The sequence below is a fragment of the Ranitomeya imitator genome, chromosome 8 (assembly GCF_032444005.1).
Source record: "Ranitomeya imitator isolate aRanImi1 chromosome 8, aRanImi1.pri, whole genome shotgun sequence".
Taxonomy (NCBI): domain Eukaryota; kingdom Metazoa; phylum Chordata; class Amphibia; order Anura; family Dendrobatidae; genus Ranitomeya; species Ranitomeya imitator.
The window spans coordinates 166,451,248-166,476,214 of record NC_091289.1 but is presented as its reverse complement, the minus strand read 5'-3'; the positions used below and the strand labels follow the sequence as shown (position 1 = coordinate 166,476,214).

The following is a 24,967-nucleotide window of genomic DNA, read 5'->3' as shown; positions in this document are numbered from 1 at the left end:
AGCCAGATTCCTACTCCACACTGATGAGGGGCAAAAACCCCGAAACAGCTGTCTGTGGATGGATACCATGCTTGGCATAGGTGGCTTTCCTTCATAGGATGCTGCCCTTCCCGTGGTTGTTCCTTCCCGGGGAAAGGCCTGGCTATTCACTGCTTGCGTCGAGAAACACGTGATGGTGTCTCCGCAGCTTCTTTACATGCATCTGCATATTTCCCATAAGGGATGGGGGCAGTGTTCTGGAATCACTGCGTTGAGAAACATGTGATGGTGTCTCCGCGGTGTTGGATGTTTTGGTCTCCCCGAGGCCAATCATCTGTGCCTTTATATCACTGACCATAAGAGCTTACACTGTATATCAGAGAGAGAGCAGACCTCATAAGATTTTACTCTCTACAGGAGAGAGAGGACCCCACTGACCATAAGAGCTTACACTCTATAGAAGACAGAGGACTCTGCTGACGATAAGAGCTTACACTCTACAGAAGATAGAGACTTACCCAATGACTATGGAGATGGAAAACAACTCTTGTACAAACTGTGCTCCTCTGGGAACTGCTGATCTTTGATGGCCGAGGAACTGACAACCACTGTACAAGATCTGATAATCTGCTAGATGTCAAAGGTGCAGGGCATTATGGAAGGCTTGCAGGACAACTCAGAAATACATTTGCCCACTCTCTGGTGCTTCAGCAGTGTAGGAAATGGTGCTGGGCAACTTTCTTTTTTTTTTTTTTGAGAATCTCAATGTTCGACTTGAGCTCAATCCTCAGCGGATCGATCTGCTCATCTCTACTGAAAATAAGAAACTTTTTGATATGTCAGATAAATCTGCTTCCTTCTCCTCCTGGACTGATCTTTCACTCTCTACATTCTCAACTCATTCGTAAAACCTCTTTTCAGTGAATACAGATTTCCCTATTCCTGAGATAGATGACAGTTGATGCTCATAAAGTTCTATGGAGAACTGTAACTTTTGTTTGCGGAGAAGTCGGAGTGCTTCTTTAACACAACAGTGTCGCTTGTACTCACTTAAAGGAGTTGTCTAAGATTACAAAACAAGGCTGCATTCTTCCAGAACATTAGTCACACTTGTCCATGAGACGTGGAGATGTGTGTGGTATGGTAGCTAGGAGTACCAGAGGAGTACCAGGCTTCATAGCAAGATGTGGTGCTGTCTGTAGAAGAGAGCAGCAATGTTTGACTAACCCTATAGAACCCCTTCCAATGGATAGGCTATTTTCACACTAAATATTGCCCCGCTCAATAAAATATGTGCTCCTTTGTTAGGTCTTTGTTGGTTAGATGTTTAATAGTCTTTATAAAATAAATTCATTTTTTACAGCCTCAATGGGAGAGAAATTCAGGAAACTGTGTTAATAGGTATTTCACAAATAGGCAACCCGTTTGGGAACACAATGGAGAAACCTATTTTCAACAGAAAAAGAAGTAAATAAGGTGGATAGTCGCCACGCTACATCCGATTACACATCCTCCACCAATTCCTGGTCACAAACTAACAACCATTTTCATATCTGTTTTTGTTCACGGTGTAAATATTTTTTCTGTTACATTTTCATATGAGTTTCCCTAGAAAAATAATCTTGATTTTACAGAAAAATACTTATGCATCTACATTAAATATACTTGCTTATTTCATTTACAGTAAAATGTAACAAAGTGCTTTCATTCCTAAAGAGTTTGTGAGTCTGTGTCATTTTAAAAAACTGTGCACAAATCAACAAAAAAAGTAAAAAAAAAGGAAACTTTGTAATACACCCTAATAAATATTCTTCTTTCTCCACTTATGAGCTACTTCTTCCTCTTACAACACCACTTTAACTCACCATTGATTCAGGAAAACAGCTAAAATCTGTCATAGTGAACAAAAAAGATGGTCTGCCAGTTAACTGAGGGATCAGATTACAGCTGCATATTAAAGTCGATAGAGAGGAAAGGTGGAAGGAGAAGGAGAGAGTAGTGGTATCAGAGAATTACTGACAGTGTTGCTGTTTTATTTTAAATGATTTATCTCCTAGTGCTGGATTCACAGCTACAATGCTTAGTACTGCAGTATAATGTCTTCAGTCATTCTCCTGGTTCTTAAAATGTGCTATATAGAAAAAGACAAATGATGCGTAGAGCAGTGTCTGAGGGTGCGTTTATGACTGAATGACCCAAAATAAAAACACCAACATGTGAATTCCTGTGTTATGTGCCTCCCTTTCAGTTACACAAGCCATAAAATTCTTCCAGAAGATGCACATTAACCCCTTCACGACATGTCCCGTACTAGTACGGGGCATGTTGTGTCTCCCCCTTTGATGTGGGCTGTGGAGCTGAGCCCACATCAAAGTCGCGACATGTCAGATGTTATGTACAGCTGACATGTGCGCGCAATAGCGGCGGGCGGAATTGCGATTCACCTGCCGCTATTAACCAGTTAAATGCCACTGTCAAACACTGACAGCGGCATATAACTACCGCTTCCGGCCGCGCGGCCGGAAATGAACGCATCGTTGACCCCCGTCACATGATCAGGGGTCAGCGATGCGTCAGCATAGTAACCAGAGGTCTCCTTGAGACCTCTATGGTTACTGATACCGGCTTGCTGTGAGCGCCACCCTGTGGACAGCGCTCATAGCAAGCCTGCAATTCAGCTACTTAGGAGCGATCTGGTGATCGCTGCTATGTAGCAGAGCCGATCAGGCTATGCCAGCTTCTAGCTTCCCATGGAGGTTATTGAAGCATGGCAAAAGTAAAAAAAAATGTTTTAAAAAATATGAAAAAAAAAATATATAAAAGTTTAAATCACCCCCCTTTCGCCCCATCCAAAATAAAACAATAAAAAAATCAAACATACACATATTTGGTATCGCCGCATTCAGAATCGCCCGATCTATCAATAAAAAAAAGCATTAACCTGATCGCTAAACAGCGTAGCGAGAAAAAAATTAGAAACGCCAGAATTACATTTTTTTGGTCGACGCGAGATTGCATTAACATGCAATAACGGGCGATTAAAAGAACGTATCTGCACAAACAAGGTATCTTTAAAAACGTCAGCTCGGCACACAAAAAATAAGCCCTCAACTGACCTGAGATCCCGAAAAATGGAGACGCTACGGGTATCGGAAAATGGCGCAATTTTTTTTAGCAAACTTTTGAATTTTTTTTCACCACTTAGATAAAAAAAATAACCTAGACATGTTTGGTATCCATGAACTCGTAATGACCTGGAGAATCATAATGGCAGGTCAGTTTTAGCATTTAGTGAACCTAGCAAAAAAGCCAAACAAAAAGCAAGTGTGGGATTGCACTTTTTTTGCAATTTCACCACACTTGGAATTTTTTTCCCATTTTCTAGTACAAGACATGGTAACATCAATGATGTTGTTCAAAAGTACAACTCGTCCCACAAAAACTAAGCCCTCACATGGCCATATTGACGTAAAAATAAAAAAGTTATGGCTCTGGGAAGGAGGGAAGCGAAAACGCAAAAACGAAAAAGGGCTGCATCTTGAAGGGGTTAAAGAGAATCCGTCAGCACTATTACACAGCCCAAACTATTTATATGTGCATGTATTTTGTCATGACAGTCAGATGCCACAGGCTCAAAAAAGTACCTCGGATAGACAAGAAACAAACCACTCCGTTTGGCAGATTTCAGAGGAACCCAACCTTTTCCTTTTAACCCCTATGCAGGGATCTAGGCTTACAATTAAGTTCACTGGATTGTTTCCATCGAAGGGATGCCTTCTGAAGGAGCAAATCAGAGGCAAGAAGGGTCACCCTCTGCAAAATGAGTTTGGGGGACTATGATAGACCTGAAGCCTCTGTCACACCTGCTCTATTCCACGCCCAATGCGCCTCCGCCTGCTTGACTGACAGCTTCTATGTGATTTCAGGCAAGAAGCAATTAGTTAAATAGGAGGAGGTGACACTGGGGGGAATAGAGTTTGAGGGACAAATGATTCAGATCTACCATAGCCCTTCAAAATAATTTGCATATCAATTAAAATGCTGATTTCTCAGTAACAGAGGAACAGACTGGCCTTGTAAAGGTATTGTTGGACTTGTCTGGGAAAAAGCTACATGCACATATACATAGTTTGTGGTGTGAAAGCCTGCTGACAGATTCCCTTTAACCCTGCTGTTGTCTTCGGTCAAAAACGACCGACCTTGAACTTCAATATTCTTTAAAATATTCAAGATGCGGCTCTGAAACCCGTGGCCAACCAACTCAACCTCATTTAAGTCAATCAACCACAAGTTTCAGAACCGTATCTTGAACACTCCAAAAAAATACCAAAGTTCAAAATAGGTCTCCCCAGACCGAAGACAACAGCAGTAAAGAAAATTTTCTTAAATGTCAGATTACTATAGCAAAGAAACATACGCATCATGTTGAATGCAGCAACATCGTTTGCTCTTTGCAATGTTTTTCTCCACTCGAAGTATTATACTAGATTAAATATAAAGTTGAATGTCCTTGTTGGGAGAATGCCATAAATCACCTTATAGCATGTATACATAAAGTTAGAACTGCATCTAGGTCTTTACTGCGGGAACACATTATATATTTCAAGACAGCATCTTAGTTCCTCACTTGTTGATGGTTTTTGTGCACGGCTAAGAATCGCCTCCTCTTGATTAACTCACCATGAGGCAGTCCATTGGCCCAGATGTATTCGGGTGAAAGTATCTTAGTAGGTTTATTGTAGAACAGATACCTGTTCAGATGAGATTCCTCCTGCCACACAGCTTCTATACCTTTTTTCTTGTCCTCCATAATACCTTTCTGGCATTCCATACTAAGTTTGTAAATTTCTTCCACTTTTCCACCATACAGAGCGGCCATGTAATAGAAGTCTCCTTCCCCTTGTGGTATATATGCTGCAGAAATTGGTCTACGCTCATATGTGAAGAACTTAGGTTCAGAAAGAAAATATCCTGGGTGGAGAGTAGCTACCAGGTCTCCAAGTATTTCAACTCCTACATCATCATTGAATACCATATCTACATCGGCGCATATCAGATAGTCTATCTCGTTGGGCATATACTCCTTGGTGAAAATCGTGAGGGTTTCCATTCTTCTCATGGAGACATCTTGCCAGCGTTGGTCAGCAGCCACATCGTGTAGTTGCAAGATGCGTCCATCGGCCATTTTGGGTTTAACTACATCATTAACTTTGTCCGTGAATACATAGTATGTAACATTGTAACCAACCATGAAATAGCGTTCCGCAGACTCCAAGAACGGTAGAAGGAATTGGATATACCTGTAAAGAATAAATTGACTTAATTTTATACAATTATTGGCTTCAACCTGAAGTCACTTCTACATTACTGAAAACCAAATACTTTTGCATTCTAATTTATATCATTCTAGACTTCAAGCAAATTTTACAGCAATTATACTGTGTTATATTGACGTGTCAGGTTACTATAATCTTACTGTTATCAGTTTCCGGGTTTAATTAGCAAATTAACACTTTTCTGGAAGTAAATTTAAAAAATCTTGGCAGTATCGCCTATCATAGGAAGGACTTCCCTGGTATAAAAGCTCTGCACACTCAAGGGATTTGGCACCAGGGAAGGGAGCGGGCAAACTTGCTTCAGAGACACCACAGAGACCAATGCGGGAAGTCTGCTGGTCACCACCTGGCAAGGTCCGGATTCTCCGCTGGAGACCTCCAAGTACCACTTACACTGATCAGAGACAGAATCTGTAACCTGCACTGGTCAAGCTTCTGGGGCCCAGTGCTCCCCGCCGCGAGCCTGAGAGACTTCCACCGATTGTCAAGCCGAAAAGAGCCATGCGGAGACTGTGACAGGAGAGGTACGCCTGTGATTGCAGAGGAACAGTGGAAGTGAGCAGGGCCACCACGGTATCGGGATCGGTTGGCATTAGGCGCAAAGGTTGGGAGGGGACAGGTTGGTGCGTGGGAGGCTCAAAGGGCTTTAACAGACTAGGTCAGGAAGAGACTTGCGGCCTAGCGGGAAAACCCGGTGACCCCCGCTAGGGCCAGAGTGCTTTTTTAATTAAGTAAAAACAGAAAATGTTGAAAATGCTATGAAGGTGTTTTATTGGTCTTTTTATTGGAATTGATTAAAAAACTAGAAGATTCATAATTTGAATGGTTGATGTGTTGCATAATATTGCCTATATATAGTGGAGTGGAGGGGCCTCAGTAAAACCAGCGAGAGGTGTGTAGCCCGGAGAGAAGGCATCCACTAGCACCCGGCCAGGACTCTGACACCGGGACGCAGCAAAGACGCCCCAGTCACACCAAAAATGACCACAGGGGAGCCAGTGCAATGCAGGGCCATAGCAAGGGACATATGGTACTTTACTTATTATATTTACTTATAAATTCATTATCTTGTGTAAAAGTAGTAAAGCATAAAAAATAGATAAATTGGGTATCGCAGTAATCTTATCAACACTCACTATACTGGTAACTTAAACTATATTGTATGGTGAACATAGTAACCATTCTATTAACAATTACAAATGTATTGGTTTTTTCTTCATGCCTCCTAACAAAAATGATACAAAAATTGATCAAAAGTTGTTTGTGTCTCAAAAAAAACCTATAGTTTGTTCCAGAAAATGTATTCCAGTTTTTCTGATGATTTTTTTAATGAATATTATAGCACCAGCAAAAGATACGAGCAATGAGTAAGTGCAAAAACACAGCAAACAGCACCCCTGCCTGTCAGCTGTTATGGGTGCTACCTGATGTCTAACCAAAAATAATCATTCTCGGCAGCTCATCGTCCTGTTTAAAACGGATTCTCGCTGTCAAGAACAGTAGCAGCCTTTTCACACTAAACGATCCATTACTGAGCATCCAGTGCACATGTCTGAAAAGTGGTCGGACTGCAAGCAAACTATTGAACGACACATCGTGTAGTGTTGCAAACTATTAGTTTCCAATGTATACTTACTTTTTGACAGCAAATACAAACAATCCAATTCTTGTACCACTGTGTTGCTTATCTAAAATCTTAATGTTGTATATTCCATCCCAGATAATTGGGGCGAGCCAAGGAGTGAGAACATTGAGACCCAATTTCCTGTTGATAAAAAAAAATAGAATGATACCAAAATAACAGATACCACACTCTTTCCATATGTGTGTGTAGCTACATTACTTTATCTCAAATAGAGAGGCCTTAGCATTGAAGAACATATAAAATAAGATACTTCACGTCTGGCAGAAACTTCTCTTCTGGCAGATGATGGCTGTGACATTTAGCCATCATCTGCCCCAAGCTGTTAACCTGTTAAATGCTGATCTGCCAAAATGTCACAAAAATTGAACTGCAACCATCACACAGAGATGTCCAGCCGACCACAGAATTATCACCTAAACAGGAGCATCTTCTGATGAGAAGGGTTGAATAAAATCGACATGCAAGTGTACTGCAGTTAGCTAAAGTAGAAAGCCAAACTGGGCTGAGTGTTTCCTGTGAACACAATACTGCAAACACTGCAGGGGAATGGTACGCATGGGTGTCATCTAAGATGAAACCTTCTCCTAAGGCCCATGCACAAAAAAAGCTTGCCTACAATTTGTGACGGCCCAGGCTAAAAAAATAAGGATTCTAGGATTCTATAGTCTAGAGTGATGAGACCACGATACATTTTTTGAAACTGATGGCTTCATATCTGCATGATGTAGCAAAGGTGAGTATTACTAAGAAAAATACATGGCGCCTACAGTGCCACATGGTGGTGGCAGTGTCTTGATGTGGAGCTACATGAGTGCTACTGGTCTAGGAGAGCTATATTTTATTGATGAATTCACAGATGTACTGCTCTATCATGAAAGAGAAGATTCTACCATCATTCCATGTTGGTAGACATGCACTTTTTCCAACATGACAATGATCTCAAAACACACTTCTAAGGCCACTGTTGGTTTCTGAAGACGAACAGGATGAAAATCTTTCAGAGGTCAAGTGTCTCCTGATCTCAACCCAACCGAACACATATAGGAAATTCTGGAGAAAAAAGTTGTCATCACTCCCCATCCAGTATCCAGGCTGTAAAAGTTTGTTGTTGAATAATGGAAAAATATAGATTTTACAGTACGTCACCAACTTGTTCATTTCGTGCTTAGAAGACTTGATGCTGTCCTTAAAAGTCATGGAGTTCGTACAAAATACTAAATACAGTAGTTTTTAATGTGGGGTGTATTCATTTTTGCATCAACTAATTTGAGTAAAATTGATGATTTGAAGATTTTGTAAATAACCCGTTAACGACAAGAGGTACAGTGCCTTGCGAAAGTATTCGGCTCCCTGGAACTTTTCAACATTTTCCCACATATCATGCTTCATAGGCAGGCAGTGTGCCACATGTTGTGGGTGAGTTCCGGTACCATTGCGTTTATAAAGACATTGCGGCACCTATCGGGCACACTCCCTGAGGAAGGAGCCCTGTCAGGCTCCGAAACGCGCGTCGGGGTTGGCTCAGGTCCCCCTACCGGTCAGCAAACATCAGGTAAATGCCTTCCTTATACATTCTATGCTGATACTTGGCTGGTACTAAGTGCTTTCTATGCTGCATGTGCACTTGCACCTTATTTTTCATATACTCTCTATTGGCCGCATTAGAGCTACCAGAGTCCTGTTGTGTGCGTTTGCCCTATTTACCCATTGGGGTTTATATTTATATCACTATACATGATGTGCTGATACGGTGGGGAGTACCCTGTAGCCCTGTTTGTTACATTGCCGTACAGCTCTCTTACTAGCCCCCACTCGTCCCGATGTATGTTTTCCTGTGTACATTTTAAATTTATATATTTAATAAAGGTATTTTTACTGGGATTTATGGACTGTGTTTCTTTGTGGAGCATTAGGATTTCTGTTGACAGTTGTCCCTATTTTTTAGTCCAAACATGCACACATGATATATTAATACCAATATTGGTACCTTTGTATTAGAATCTGTGTGTTACATGTGTGTAATATGTGTGTCACAACTTTATTATCATGCTTCAAGCATAAAGATACCAAATGTAAATTTTTGGTGAAGACTCAACAACAAGTGGAACACAAATGTGAAGTTGAACGAAATTTATTGGTTATTTTAAATTTTTGTGGAAATTCAAAAACTGAAAAGTGGAACGTGCAATATTATTCGGCCCCTTTACTTTCAGTGCAGCAAACTCACTCCAGAAGTTCATTGTGGATCTCTGAATGATCCAATGTTGTCCTCAATGCCTAATGATGATGAATATAATCCACCTGTGTGTAATCAAGTCTCCGTATAAATGCACCTGCTCTGTGATCGTCTCAGGGTTCTGTTTGAAGCACAGAGAGCATCATGAAGACCAAGGAACACAACCGGCAGGTCTGTGATACTGTTGTGAAGAAGTTTAAAGCCGGATTTGGATACGAAATGATTTCCAAAACTTTAAACATCCCAAGGAGCACTGTGCAAGTGATCATATCGAAATGGAAGAGTATCATACCACTGCAAATCTACCAAGACCCGGCCGTCCCTCTAAACTTTCATCTCAAACAAGGTGAAGGCTGATCAGAGACGCAGCCAAGAGGCCCATGATCACTCTGGATGATCTGCAGAGATCCTACAGCTGAGATGGGACAGTCTGTCCATAGGACAACAATCAGTCGTACACTGCACAAATCTGGCCTTTATGGAAGAGTGGCAAGAAAAAGCCATTTCTCAAAGATATCCATAATAAGTGTTGTTTAAAGTTTGCAACAAGCCACCTGGGAGACACACCAAACATGTGGAAGAAGGTGCTATGGTCAGATGAAACTAAAATTGAACTTTTTGGCAATAATGCCAAATGATATGTATGGCATAAATGCAACACAGCTCATCACCCTGAAAACACCATCCCCACTGTTAAACATAGTGGTGGCAGCATCATGGTTTGGGCCTGCTTTTCTTCAGCAGGGACAGGGAAGATGGTTAAAATTGATGGGAAGATGGATGGAGCCAAATACAGGACCATTGTTGAAGAAAACCTTTTGGAGTCTGCAAAAGACCTGAGACCAGGACAGAGATTTGTCTTCCAACAAGACAATGATCCTAAACATAAAGCAAAATCTACAATGGAATGGTTCACAAATAAATGTATCTAGGTGTTAGAATGGCCAAGTCAAAGTCCAGACCTCAATCCAATCGAGAATCTGTGGAAAGAGCTGAAAATTGCTGTTCACAAACGATCTCCATCAAACCTCACTGAGCTCGAGCTGTTTGCCAAGGAAGAATGGGCAAGACTTTCAGTCTCTCGATGTACAAAACTGATAGAGACATAACCCCAAGCGACTTGCAGCTGTAATCGCAGCAAAAGGTGGCGCAACAAAGTATTAAGTTAAAGGGGCCGAATAATATTGCACGCCCCACTTTTCGAATTTCCACAAAAATTTAAAATAACCAAAATAACCAATAAATTTCGTTCAACTTTACAATTGTGTTCCACTTGTTGTTGATTCTTCACCAAAAATTTATATTTGGTATCTTTATTTTTGAAGCATGATATGTGGGAAAAGGTTGAAAAGTTTCAGGGGGCCGAATACTTTTGCAAGGCACTGTATTTTTGGTTTTGCATTTTCATCTTTTTCTCCCCTTCTTCCCAGAGCCATAACTTTTATTTTTTGGTGAAAATGGCCATGTGAGGGTTTTTTTTTTGTGGGACGAGTTGTACTTTTTAACAACACCATTGGTTTTAAGATATCATGTACTAGAAAATGGGAAAAAAATTTCAAATGCAAAAAAGTGAGGTCCCACTCTTTTTTGGTTTGTTTTTTTACCATGTTCACTAAATGCCAAAACTGACCTTTCATTGTGATTCTCCAGGTCATTTTGAGTTCATAGACACCACACATGTATAGATTCTTTTTTATTTAAGTGGTGAACAAAAATTCCAAAATTTTTTGACACCTGTAGCGTCTCCATTTTTCAAGATCTCAGGTTGAGTGAGGCCTTATTTTTTGTGTGCTGAGCTGACATTTTTAAAGATATCATTTTAGTTCAGATACGATCTTTTGATCGCAAGTTATTGAATTTTAATGCAATGTCGCGGTAACCAAAAAAAGTAATTCTGGCGTTTTTACTTTTTTTTTCTCGTTACGTGATTTAGCGATCGGGTTAATTTTGATAGTTCTGGCGATTCTGAACATGACAATACCAAATATGTGTGCGTTTGATATATCTTTTTATTGTTTTATTTTGAATGGAGCCAAAGGGGGCTGGTGATTCTGAAAACAACAATACCAAATATGTGTGTGTTTGATATATTTTTTTATTGTTTTATTTTAAATGCTTCAATAGTATCCATGGGAGACTAGAGGCTGCCATAATACGATCGGCTCTGTTACATATGAGTCACCCGCCTGGGCCGTGGGGTACTCGGGACCAGGTCCGGTACTTAAAGGGGATGTCACGGTGGCTGTGACCCCGTGGCCCTGGGCACCCAATTAAAGGAAACGGTCTTATGAATAAAGTTTGTGACGCCACCTGTGGTCAGTACGGACCGATGCTGCTTAAAGGGGTCCTCTGGGGTGAGGGTATGGCAGCTAGATGATATAACTTCCCACAGGTGAAGTAAGACCCCAGGGCTCCAATGTATGGTGAAGATGGTGGGTGGTGCGATGAAGAATGAGGACACAGGTTTGTAATGTCTTTACCTGGTTTACTGTAGACTTCAGGCAACCGCAGTCCAGGGCACCAGACAACAGGTACAGACAGGGTCCGGCCGGCTTGGAAGCGAATCCAGAGTCTCCCTTACAGGTGGAAATCAAAGCCTTCCTCTAAGTGCGGTCGGGTTGTAATCCCTTACTGCCTAAGGCTTTCAATAAGGTCCTCACAGTTCCTCTCTGTCCCCCATAAAGGTTAGGACACAACCCGTATGACAGGTGAACTAGGCTTTTTTACAGGGTCTCTATCATGACCCGGGCCCTATAGATATCACTGTGTCTCCTGGGTATCAATGCGGACAGGTGATGTACAATCCAGCTGTCCAGCCAGTTTCAGCTATGCCACTATAGAGTTCATCACGGCCATGTTTTCCGGCTACCGGAATCTGCACTAGCCAGGCAGGTAGCCACTTCTCAGCTCTGCTCCACTGGTGTGGTTCTCCTGCGCTTTTTCCCTCCTGCACTTTTTCTACAAGCTGTTCTTCCTTTCTGTTTCCTTCTTCCTCCTGGAGTTGTAGTACCTTGGACTACATGGCCCTTTCACACTTTCTGGCACCTACTGCCATTTGCTCTCTCCAGGTCCCCTGACAGTCGGCACTGTCTGCTGTCTGGGATGAACTGTCTGCTTTCCCTCCAAAACCAGAATATATCAAGGGGAGTTCACCCTGAATCCGGGTTCAGAACCCCCCCTTCTGGTCTGGAGTGTGAACGTGTTGTATGTAGTGTTTACCTGGTGAAAGATATCCTTCATCGCTTCCAAGCGTGACACCACTCTCCCTGTGGGGAAAGCAATGCCAATGTGACGACCAGGACCCTGGGGCCTCACACATACAGGCGATGATCAGATCGCTTATATGTTGCAGAAATGCTCACTTGTTATGAGCTCCGACCACCGCACGGCGCTCATAGCAATCCGGCATTGACAACCATAGAGGTCTGCTGGAGACCTCTGGTTGTCATGCCAACCCATCGGTGACCCATGATCGCGTGACTGGTCACAGATGAGCAGGATTTCTAGCGCGCTTGCTGGAAGCGTGCGTTAAATGTTGCTGTCAGAAATTGACAGCAGCAATTAACTAGTTAACAGTCACAGATTGATCGCTAGAGGCATGTCAGCTGATCAAAACAGCTGACATGTGCCGGAAAAGATGTGGACTCAGCGTCGGAGCCCACATCAAAGGGAGGGAGTCCGATATTGGCATACTATTACACCCGATGTCAGAAAGGGGTTAAAGTTATATTATTAACTTTGCTTTCATGTTTTGGGTTAAACAATGTTTTATGAAACTCAGTATTGTTAACATTTTGGAAATTGTTCTTGTGTTCAGTGAGGTATTGATTAAAAAATTGTTTTTCAAAGTGGGTATACAAATTTATTCTGAGAATTGTATATGTTCTTGTTAAGGGTAAGAGGTTTATGTGCATCTAAAAGTTTTTAAGTCTTGTTTTATGTTTTTGTTGGACGATATATGGTTAATATATTTATTCCACATGAATCGTCGAGCACATGCTGCTAGACATATATAGGAAGTAATGTGTAAAGGAATTTTTAAAGAAGCTCACTTCCTCCCATCAAAGTTTTTATCCTCTTAATTTATTGCAATCATCATATATATATAGCATTGTATACTTACAATTGCTCATTTTGCCTTTCTACCCAGCTAGTTCTTCTCTTTTCTCTGCTCTGTGTAGAAACAAAGAAAAGAGGGAGACACAAAAGCGCAAATAGGGTCTTATCAATTTTTGGAATTCTTTTGGCAGCGCGGGGATGATCCTTTTTTCTCCTACCTAACTGCGTAGAAGCAGGAAGAATCTTGTACCTGTATTAATCATTCCCCTCTTCAACTCCTGACCCAGCTGCTCCATTCTCTTCCTGCTAAAGACTTTTGCAGACTAATGACTCATACATGAAAAATTGACCTCCTGTTTCTACCTAGATCTTGGAAGGATTCACCTAGCCAGTTTTCAGTTAAGTGATATCATAGACCTAATGGAAAACAGAAGAATTAGCTGGGTAGAAAACCAAAATGAGCAATTGTAAGCACACAATGCAATGTATTATGATGATTACAATATACTAAGAGGATAAAAACTTTGATGGTAGGAGTGCTCCTTTACTGAAGTAAGAACGGAATATGTTGAAAATGCTATGTAGGAGTTTTACTGGTGTTTTTATTGGAATAGATAAAAAAAATTGAAGATTCAAAATTGAAATGGTCGGTGTGTTGGATAATCTTGCCTTTATATAGTTACATTATAATATATTTTCATGGGAGCATTCAGGTACCGCGATTGAGCTGCAAAACCTGACACAACCAATGACCAGTGTGGCACCAATCAAAATTCTAGTAATAACTGCAGATTTTGCCATTTACCTGTACGCAGGTTTAGGATTCTCATTTCCAGACTGTTGGTCATTTTGTTCCCTGTGAGAAGAATTGAAAAAAAAAAGCTCAAATGTGTTGGAAATCCATAGCCTCCAAGGTACAGGTAACAAAACCACTAAAGAATAAACAATCTACAATAGCACAGAACATCCAACAATGAATTGCAGTGATGAATGCAATGGCTGCCAAGGAGCAGTCCCAGCCTGGATGACAGGACTGCATGGAAAGCATTTGGAATAGGGAAAGCTTTTGGAATAGGGGGTGTCGATCATAGGGGTCAACAAAAAGTTAAAGGGAATCTGTCAACAGATTTTTGCCACCTAATCTGAGTGCAACATAAGACCCAGATTCCAGCAATGTGTCAATTACTGGGATGCTTTGTGTAGTTTTATTAAAATCACTGTTTTATCAGCAGGAGATTATCACTAGAGGACTAGTAAACCTGATGCCAGGTAGTCCTCAATATTCATGAGCTCTTTATAACCCCGCCTGCACCACTGATTGCCAGCTTTCTGTCTATGAACAGTGTACACAGAAAGCTACCAATCAGTAGTGTGGGCGGGGTTATACAGAGCTCAGCATTCAGATTGAACTCACAATGCCCAATCTGTCGAAATTGTCAGCCTCATATATGCCTTTGATAGATCAGGTCGGGAGACTCGGGGTTGCTCGAGGCATTGTGGTCAATGAACAAACTATGAAGCTCATACTTCTGAATTCAGCCTAAAGCTGGTTGCACACAACTGTATGGCAGAATTGTCAAAGGGTTTAATTATCATAATATACATATTTAAATATTGTGAGACATCGAATAACTAATACCGCCATAAAGTATCTAAGTATCTGCCCTATGCAAAGTGGGCTGCATAATAGAAAGTAATTATACATAAAACAGACTGGTCAAAGGAACAGTGAATAGCTGAAGCAAGTCAAAGGAAAAAGGTGCTAAATAACGAATAATTGAGTGCTGAAATCTTCTAATTGCAATAATTCACTTTACCTTTGGACTTCATGACCCAGACTTGTAAGCTCCTATAAATTTTGCCATATGTCCATGTTTGACACATACACACACCCTCCGATAGCAGATCATTAACTTGTAAGACATGGTATTGTTAAAAAAAAAAAGAGAAGGTGGCGCTCACCACGTAAAAACACTTTTTACTCAGTTCCTTTTCAAACCTGCGGGCAAAAAAGGGAGAGGGCGATCGAGGGTGCGGCTGGTCAGATGCTTCCACCGGTCTCTATACACAAATCGTCTGGCCAGCCGCACCCGTTCTCTCCCTCTTCCTTCCTGCCTGTGTGTTTTAAAAGGACCTGAATAAAAAGTGTTTTAACGTGGTGAGTGCCAGCTTCTCTTTTTTGTGGACTTTTATATTTTTTTGTTTCCCCATTCAAGGAACTTAAAAGCAGAACACCACCTTTATTTACTGGCATTCCATATCATGTGGAATACATAGCATTCAGATCTCCAGCCATAATTACCGACAGTGTTGAGACATTTAATTTTCTTTGTATTTGAATGATTGTGTTTTTATTGTGATGGTGGCTCCCACCTGTTGAATCCCCACCAACTATACATTTATCACCGATCTCATTGATAGGTCAATCATGAATGTTTTTAATTAGATAACTCTTTACCAACATAGGTTGTGTTATGTCTGCTAATGAAAGGTGTAATGAAGGCAATCCAGAAACACAGTGTGCCTAGCAATCAGAGCGCACACAGTGATCTGACAAATACCCAAAAACAAAAGAACGAGCTCTGAGACGTGGAAACTCTGTAGACTGCACACCTGATCCTATCCTAAACACAACTAAAAGCGGCTGTGGATTGCGCCTAACAACTACCTAGGCAACTCGGCACAACCTAAGAAACTAGCTAGCCTGAAGATAGAAAAATAGGCCTGACTTGCCCCCAGAGAAATACCCCAAAGGAAAAGGCAGCCCCCCACATATAATGACTGTGAGTAAGATGAAAAGACAAAACGTAGGGATGAAATAGATACAGCAAAGTGGGGCCCGATAATCTTAGACAGAGCGAGGATAGTAAAGCGAACTTTGCAGTCTACAAAAAACCCTAAAGCAAAAACCACGCAAAGGGGGCAAAAAAGACCCACCGTGCCGAACTAACGGCACGGCGGTACACCCTTTGCTTCTCAGAGCTACCAGCAAAACAAAAGACAAGCTGGACAGAAAAAAAGCAACAAAATAGCAAAAAAGCACTTAGCTATACAGAGCAGTGGGTCACAGGAACAAGCAGTAGAAGCTCAGATCCAACACTGGAACATTGACAAGGAGCAGGGATAGCAGCATCAGGCGGAGTTAAGTAACGAAGCAGTTAACGAGCTCACCAGAACACCTGAGGGAAGCTCAGAAGCTGCAGTACCACTTGTGACCACAGGAGTGAATTCAGCCACAGAATTCACAACAGTACCCCCCCCTTGAGGAGGGGTCACCGAACCCTCACCAGAGCCCCCAGGCCGACCAGGATGAGCCGCATGAAAGGCACGAACAAGATCGGGAGCATGAACATCAGAGGCAAAAACCCAGGAATTATTTTCCTGAGCATAACCCTTCCATTTAACCAGATACTGGAGTTTCCGTCTAGAAACACGAGAATCCAAAATCTTCTCCACAATATACTCCAATTCCCCCTCCACCAAAACCGGGGCAGGAGGCTCAACAGATGGAACCATAGGTGCCACGTATCTCCGCAACAACGACCTATGGAATACATTATGTATGGAAAAGGAGTCTGGGAGGGTCAAACGAAAAGACACAGGATTGAGAACCTCAGAAATCCTATACGGACCAATAAAACGAGGTTTAAATTTAGGAGAGGAAACCTTCATAGGAATATGACGAGAAGATAACCAAACCAGATCCCCAACACGAAGTCGGGGACCCACACGGCGTCTGCGATTAGCGAAAAGTTGAGCCTTCTCCTGGGACAAGGTCAAATTGTCCACTACCTGAGTCCAGATCTGCTGCAACCTGTCCACCACAGAATCCACACCAGGACAGTCCGAAGACTCAACCTGTCCTGAAGAGAAACGAGGATGGAACCCAGAATTGCAAAAAAATGGAGAAACCAAGGTAGCCGAGCTGGCCCGATTATTAAGGGCGAACTCAGCCAACGGCAAAAAGGACACCCAATCATCCTGGTCAGCAGAAACAAAACATCTCAGATATGTTTCCAAGGTCTGATTGGTTCGTTCGGTCTGGCCATTAGTTTGAGGATCGAAAGCCGAGGAAAAGGATAGGTCAATGCCCATCCTACCACAAAAGGCTCGCCAAAACCTTGAAACAAACTGGGAACCTCTGTCAGAAACAATATTCTCAGGAATGCCATGCAACCGAACCACATGCTGAAAGAACAAAGGTACCAAATCAGAGGAGGAAGGCAATTTAGCCAAGGGCACCAGATGGACCATTTTAGAAAAGCGATCACAGACCACCCAAATGACTGACATCTTTTGAGAAACGGGAAGGTCAGAAATGAAATCCATCGAAATATGTGTCCAAGGCCTCCTTGGGACCGGCAAGGGCAAAAGCAACCCACTGGCACGAGAACAGCAGGGCTTAGCCCTAGCACAAATCCCACAGGACTGCACAAAAGTACGTACATCCCGTGACAGAGATGGCCACCAGAAGGATCTAGCCACTAACTCTCTGGTACCAAAGATTCCAGGATGACCAGCCAACACCGAACAATGAAGTTCAGAGATAAGTTTATTAGTCCACCTATCAGGGACGAACAGTTTCTCCGCTGGACAACGATCAGGTTTATTCGCCTGAAATTTTTGCAGCACCCGCCGCAAATCAGGGGAGATGGCAGACACAATGACTCCTTCCTTGAGGATACCCGCTGGCTCAGATAAACCCGGAGAGTCGGGCACAAAACTCCTAGACAGAGCATCCGCCTTCACATTTTTAGAGCCCGGAAGGTACGAAATCACAAAGTCGAAGCGGGCAAAAAATAACGACCAACGGGCCTGTCTAGGATTCAAGCGCTTGGCAGACTCGAGATAAGTCAAGTTCTTATGATCAGTCAATACCACCACGCGATGCTTAGCTCCTTCAAGCCAATGGCGCCATTCCTCGAATGCCCACTTCATGGCCAGCAACTCTCGGTTGCCCACATCATAATTACGCTCAGCGGGCGAAAACTTCCTGGAAAAGAAAGCACATGGTTTCATCACTGAGCAATCAGAACCTCTCTGTGACAAAACCGCCCCTGCTCCAATCTCAGAAGCATCAACCTCGACCTGGAACGGAAGAGAAACATCTGGCTGACACAACACAGGGGCAGAACAAAAACGACGCTTCAATTCCTGAAAAGCTTCCACAGCAGCAGAAGACCAATTAACCAAATCAGCACCCTTCTTGGTCAAATCGGTCAATGGTTTGGCAATGCTAGAAAAATTACAGATGAAGCGACGATAAAAATTAGCAAAGCCCAGGAATTTTTGCAGACTTTTCAGAGATGTCGGCTGAATCCAATCCTGGATGGCTTGGACCTTAACTGGATCCATCTCGATAGTAGAAGGGGTAAAGATGAACCCCAAAAATGAAACTTTCTGCACACCGAAGAGACACTTAGATCCCTTCACAAACAAAGAATTAGCACGCAGGACCTGAAAAACCATTCTGACCTGCTTCACATGAGACTCCCAATCATCTGAGAAGATCAAAATGTCATCCAAGTAAACAATCAGGAATTTATCCAGATACTCACGGAAGATGTCATGCATAAAAGACTGAAACACAGATGGAGCATTGGCAAGTCCGAACGGCATCACTAGATACTCAAAATGACCCTCGGGCGTATTGAATGCAGTTTTCCATTCATCTCCTTGCCTGATTCTCACCAGATTATACGCACCACGAAGATCTATCTTAGTGAACCAACTAGCCCCCTTAATCCGAGCAAACAAGTCAGATAACAATGGCAAGGGATACTGAAATTTAACAGTGATCTTATTAAGAAGGCGGTAATCAATACACGGTCTCAGCGAACCATCCTTCTTGGCTACAAAGAAGAACCCTGCTCCCAGTGGTGATGATGATGGGCGAATATGTCCCTTCTCCAGGGATTCCTTCACATAACTGCGCATAGCGGCGTGTTCGGGCACGGATAAATTAAATAATCGACCTTTAGGGAATTTACTACCAGGAATCAAATTGATAGCACAATCACAATCCCTATGCGGAGGTAGGGCATCGGACTTGGGCTCTTCAAATACATCCTGATAATCAGACAAGAACTCTGGGACCTCAGGAGGGATGGATGACGAAATCGACAAAAATGGAACATCACCATGTACCCCCTGACAACCCCAGCTGGATACCGACATGGAATTCCAATCCAATACTGGATTATGGGTTTGTAGCCATGGCAACCCCAACACGACCACATCATGCAGATTATGTAGCACCAGAAAGCGAATAACTTCCTGATGTGCAGGAGCCATGCACATGGTCAGCTGGGCCCAGTACTGAGGCTTATTCTTGGCCAAAGGTGTAGCATCAATTCCTCTCAATGGAATAGGACACCGCAAAGGCTCCAAGAAAAACCCACAACGTTTAGCATAATCCAAATCCATCAGATTCAGGGCAGCGCCTGAATCCACAAACGCCATGACAGAAAACGACGACAAAGAGCATATCAAGGTAATGGACAGAAGGAATTTGGACTGTACAGTACCAATGACGGCAGACCTAGCGGACCGCTTAGTGCGCTTAGGACAATCAGAAATAGCATGAGTGGAATCACCACAGTAGAAACACAGCCCATTCAGACGTCTGTATTCCTGCCGTTCAACTCTGGTCATAGTCCTATCGCACTGCATAGGCTCAGGTTTAACCTCAGGCAATACCGCCAAATGGTGCACAGATTTACGCTCGCGCAAGCGTCGACCGATTTGAATGGCCAAAGACAAAGACTCATTCAAACCAGCAGGCATAGGAAAACCCACCATGACATCCTTAAGAGCCTCAGAGAGACCCTTTCTGAACAAAGCTGCCAGCGCAGATTCATTCCACTGAGTGAGTACTGACCATTTCCTAAATTTCTGGCAATATACTTCTATATCATCCTGACCCTGGCACAAAGCCAGCAAATTTCTCTCAGCCTGATCCACTGAATTAGGCTCATCGTACAGCAATCCGAGCGCCAGGAAAAACGCATCGACACTACTCAATGCAGGGTCTCCTGGCGCAAGAGAAAATGCCCAGTCTTGAGGGTCGCCGCGCAAAAAAGAAATAATAATCAAAACCTGTTGAATAGGATTACCAGAAGAATGAGGTTTCAAGGCCAGAAATAGCTTACAATTATTTTTGAAACTTAGAAACTTTGTTCTATCTCCAAAAAACAAATCAGGAATAGGAATTCTTGGTTCTAGCATATATTTCTGATCAATAGTATCTTGAATCTTCTGTACATTTAAAACGAGATTATCCATTGAAGAGCACAGACCCTGAATATCCATGTCCACACCTGTGTCCAGAATCACCCAAATGTCTAGGGGGAAAAAAAAAAATGAACACAGAGCAGAGAAAAAAAAAAATGATGTCAGAACTTTTTCTTTCCCTCTATTGAGAATCATAAGTTGGCTCCTTGTACTGTTATGTCTGCTAATGAAAGGTGTAATGAAGGCAATGCAGAAAGACAGTGTGCCTAGCAATCAGAGCGCACACAGTGATCTGACAAATACCCAAAAACAAAAGAACGAGCTCTGAGACGTGGAAACTCTGTAGACTGCACACCTGATCCTATCCTAAACACAACTAAAAGCGGCTGTGGATTGCGCCTAACAACTACCTAGGCAACTCGGCACAACCTAAGAAACTAGCTAGCCTGAAGATAGAAAAATAGGCCTGACTTGCCCCCAGAGAAATACCCCAAAGGAAAAGGCAGCCCCCCACATATAATGACTGTGAGTAAGATGAAAAGACAAAACGTAGGGATGAAATAGATACAGCAAAGTGGGGCCCGATAATCTTAGACAGAGCGAGGATAGTAAAGCGAACTTTGCAGTCTACAAAAAACCCTAAAGCAAAAACCACGCAAAGGGGGCAAAAAAGACCCACCGTGCCGAACTAACGGCACGGCGGTACACCCTTTGCTTCTCAGAGCTACCAGCAAAACAAAAGACAAGCTGGACAGAAAAAAAGCAACAAAATAGCAAAAAAGCACTTAGCTATACAGAGCAGCGGGTCACAGGAACAAGCAGTAGAAGCTCAGATCCAACACTGGAACATTGACAAGGAGCAGGGATAGCAGCATCAGGCGGAGTTAAGTAACGAAGCAGTTAACGAGCTCACCAGAACACCTGAGGGAAGAAGCTCAGAAGCTGCAGTACCACTTGTGACCACAGGAGTGAATTCAGCCACAGAATTCACAACAAGGTTGTACTGGTATTTCCAAAGTCTGTTCGCCATGTATGATGAGGGCTTAGGAGCTGAGCCTACATCTTCTCCATTAATTGCTGGTTGTTCTCCGATCGCTGCTGTTAATCCCTTACATGCAGCTGTGAATCTTTTATAGCGGTATTTAAACGGCTTAGTTTCAAGTGAAACTCATGGGTCTGCCATGGTGGAGCTTCTGTAAAGATCAGTCAGCCATGAAGAACATCCTCTCTGATATTACACTGGGGCTGAACGCCCATAGTAAACTAGGCTAGTTCTTGCCACTGGTACAATTTGATGACAGAGAAATCAATGAGATAGGGGCACGTCGTATCTGCTTGAAAAGTGTCTAGGTAGCACTGAACCTGGCTATTCAGGTATTGCATCTTTGTTTGCTGATGTACATCAGTTTTTGCATTGGCAGATAAACCAACTGGTCCACCATGTCACATGTTGAAATTGGAGCTGCTGCCTTGCACATGTGTAAAATTGTTAATTTTGTGGAAGAAAATTGCACTTATGCAATTCAAATAATTTAGTTTTGAATATTTTAAACAATCCAGTGCTATAATTTTTCCCATTTTGACATGCCCTGGGCAGTGTCCGAACACTCGAGGATTTGTTGTCCCTGCAGGGAGCAAATAGGGGTCACCTGGCCATGCGTGAGGTTGGTAATAGTGATGGGCGAGTGTACTCGTTGCTCGGGTTTTCCAGAATGATTTATGTCTACTAGCCAGTCTGAGTACATGGGGGGGTTGCCTCATTGCTAGGGAATTCCCACATGTGTTCAGCCTATCTAGCAGCCGTAAATCATTCAGCTGCGGCGATGAAAACTAAATCTCCGAACACTAACAAATACTCGGAGATCACCCAAGCGTGCTCGGGAAACCCGAGCAACGAGTATACTCGCTCTTCACTAGTTGGTAGCAGTACACTGTGCAAAAAGATTCACCAATTAGAAAACTGATATTTTTCTCTTATTACACCGATCCCCTTTAAAACAGTTTAACAGTTTTTCCCTTTCTGACCTGCACAGCCCAGGGGCCTTGCACACAAAAAATTGCTGACTCTTCAGGAAGCACATAGTGGTCACCTGGTCATGCATGTAGTTGGCAACCATCCACTGTACAAAAGATTTTCCTGCTAAAATGCCAATTCTGCTGCCCAAAAAATTTCTGAACAATTTTGAAAAAAAAAATTATATTTTTTTATTTCATTTATGAAGTTTCAAGAATTTTGGTTGGATCATTTTTAACAATTTTGCCATTTCTTATACAGGTCCTTCTCAAAAAATTAGCATATAGTGTTAAATTTCATTATTTACCATAATGTAATGATTACAATTAAACTTTCATATATTATAGATTCATTATCCACCAACTGAAATTTGTCAGGTCTTTTATTGTTTTAATACTGATGATTTTGGCATACAACTCTTGATAACCCAAAAAACCTGTCTCAATAAATTAGCATATCAAGAAAAGGTTCTCTAAACGACCTATTACCCTAATCTTCTGAATCAACTAATTAACTCTAAACACATGCAAAAGATACCTGAGGCTTTTATAAACTCCCTGCCTGGTTCATTACTCAAAACCCCCATCATGGGTAAGACTAGCAACCTGACAGATGTCAAGAAGGCCATAATTGACACCCTCAAGCAAGAGGGTAAGACCCAGAAAGAAATTTCTCAACAAATAGGCTGTTCCCAGAGTGCTGTATCAAGGCACCTCAATGGTAAGTCTGTTGGAAGGAAACAATGTGGCAGAAAATGCTGTACAACGAGAAGAGGAGACCGGACCCTGAGGAAGATTGTGGAGAAGGACCGATTCCAGACCTTGGGGAACCTGAGGAAGCAGTGGACTGAGTCTGGTGTGGAAACATCCAGAGCCACCGTGCACAGGCGTGTGCAGGAAATGGGCTACAGGTGCCGCATTCCCCAGGTAAAGCCACTTTTGAACCATAAACAGCGGCAGAGGCGCCTGACCTGGGCTACAGAGAAGCAGCACTGGACTGTTGCTAAGTGGTCCCAAGTACTTTTTTCTGATGAAAGCAAATTTTGCATGTCATTCGGAAATCAAGGTGCCAGAGTCTGGAGGAAGACTGGGGAGAATGAAATGCCAAAATGCCTGAAGTCCAGTGTCAAGTACCCACAGTCAGTGATGGTGTGGGGTGCCATGTCAGCTGCTGGTGTTGGTCCACTGTGTTTCATCAAGGGCAGGGTCAATGCAGCTAGCTATCAGGAGATTTTGGAGCACTTCATGCTTCCATCGGCTGAAATGCTTTATGGAGATGAAGATTTCATTTTTCAGCACGACCTGGCACCTGCTCACAGTGCCAAAACCACTGGTAAATGGTTTACTGACCATGGTATTACTGTGCTCAATTGGCCTGCCAACTCTCCTGACCTGAACCCCATAGAGAATCTGTGGGATATTGTGAAGAGAAAGTTGAGAGACGCAAGACCCAACACTCTGGATGAGCTTAAGGCCGCTATTGAAGCATCCTGGGCCTCCATAACATCTCAGCAGTGTCACAGGCTGATTGCCTCCATGCCACGCCGCATTGAAGCAGTCATTTCTGCCAAAGGATTCCCGACCAAGTATTGAGTGCATAACTGAACATTATTATTTGATGGTTTTTTTGTTTGTTATTAAAAAACACTTTTATTTGATTGGATGGGTGAAATATGCTAATTTATTGAGACAGGTTTTTTGGGTTATCAGGAGTTGTATGCCAAAATCATTAGTATTAAAACAATAAAAGACCTGACAAATTTCAGTTGGTGGATAATGAATCTATAATATATGAAAGTTTAATTGTAATCATTACATTATGGTAAATAATGAAATTTAACACTATATGCTAATTTTTTTAGAAGGACCTGTAAGCCTTATCAGGGTTCTAGTGGTAAATTCTACCCAGACACAGTCATATTAATATTTGATCTTGGAAATCAAGATCTCAGAGTCTGGAGGAACAGTGAAGAGCCCACAATCCAAGCTGCTTGAGGTCCACTGTGTTTTATCAAGACCAAAGTCAGTGCAGCCGTCTACCGGGAAATTTTAGAGCACTTCATGCTTCCCTCTGCCGACAAGCTTTTTGGAGATGGAATTGTAATTCTCCAGCAGGACTTGGCACCTGTCCACACTGCCAAAAGTGCCAATACCTGGTTTAAAAACAACAGTGTCACTGTGCTTGACTGGCAGCAAACTCGCCTGACCTTAATCCCATAGAGAAGATGTCAAGAGGAAGATGAGACACCAGACCCAACAATGCAGACAAGCTGAAGGCTGCTATCAAAGCAAACTGGGCTTCCATAACATCTCAGCAGTGCCACAGGCTGATCACCTCCATGCCGCATTGATGCAGTAATTGATGCAAATGGAGCACCGACCAACTATCGAGTGCATTTGCTGAACATACATTTCAGTAGGCCAAGATTACAGATTTTAAAATAATTTTTCAAGCTGGTGTTATAA

General features: G+C 42.5%; 1 protein-coding gene across 1 annotated transcript in view; it reads right to left on the bottom strand.

The window, feature by feature from the left end:
- Positions 1-1,290: 1,290 nt before the first annotated feature.
- LOC138648235 (histo-blood group ABO system transferase 2-like) overlaps positions 1,291-24,967 on the bottom strand; it is a 40,271-nt gene continuing 16,594 nt past the window's right edge. The window contains exons 4-6 of the mRNA XM_069737790.1: positions 14,061-14,111; positions 6,952-7,080; positions 1,291-5,279 (exon numbers count right to left, since the gene is read on the bottom strand). Of these exons, the coding sequence (XP_069593891.1) occupies positions 4,595-5,279; positions 6,952-7,080; positions 14,061-14,111 (865 nt within the window). The 3' untranslated portion in view covers positions 1,291-4,594. The remainder of the gene's footprint in view (positions 5,280-6,951; positions 7,081-14,060; positions 14,112-24,967) is intronic.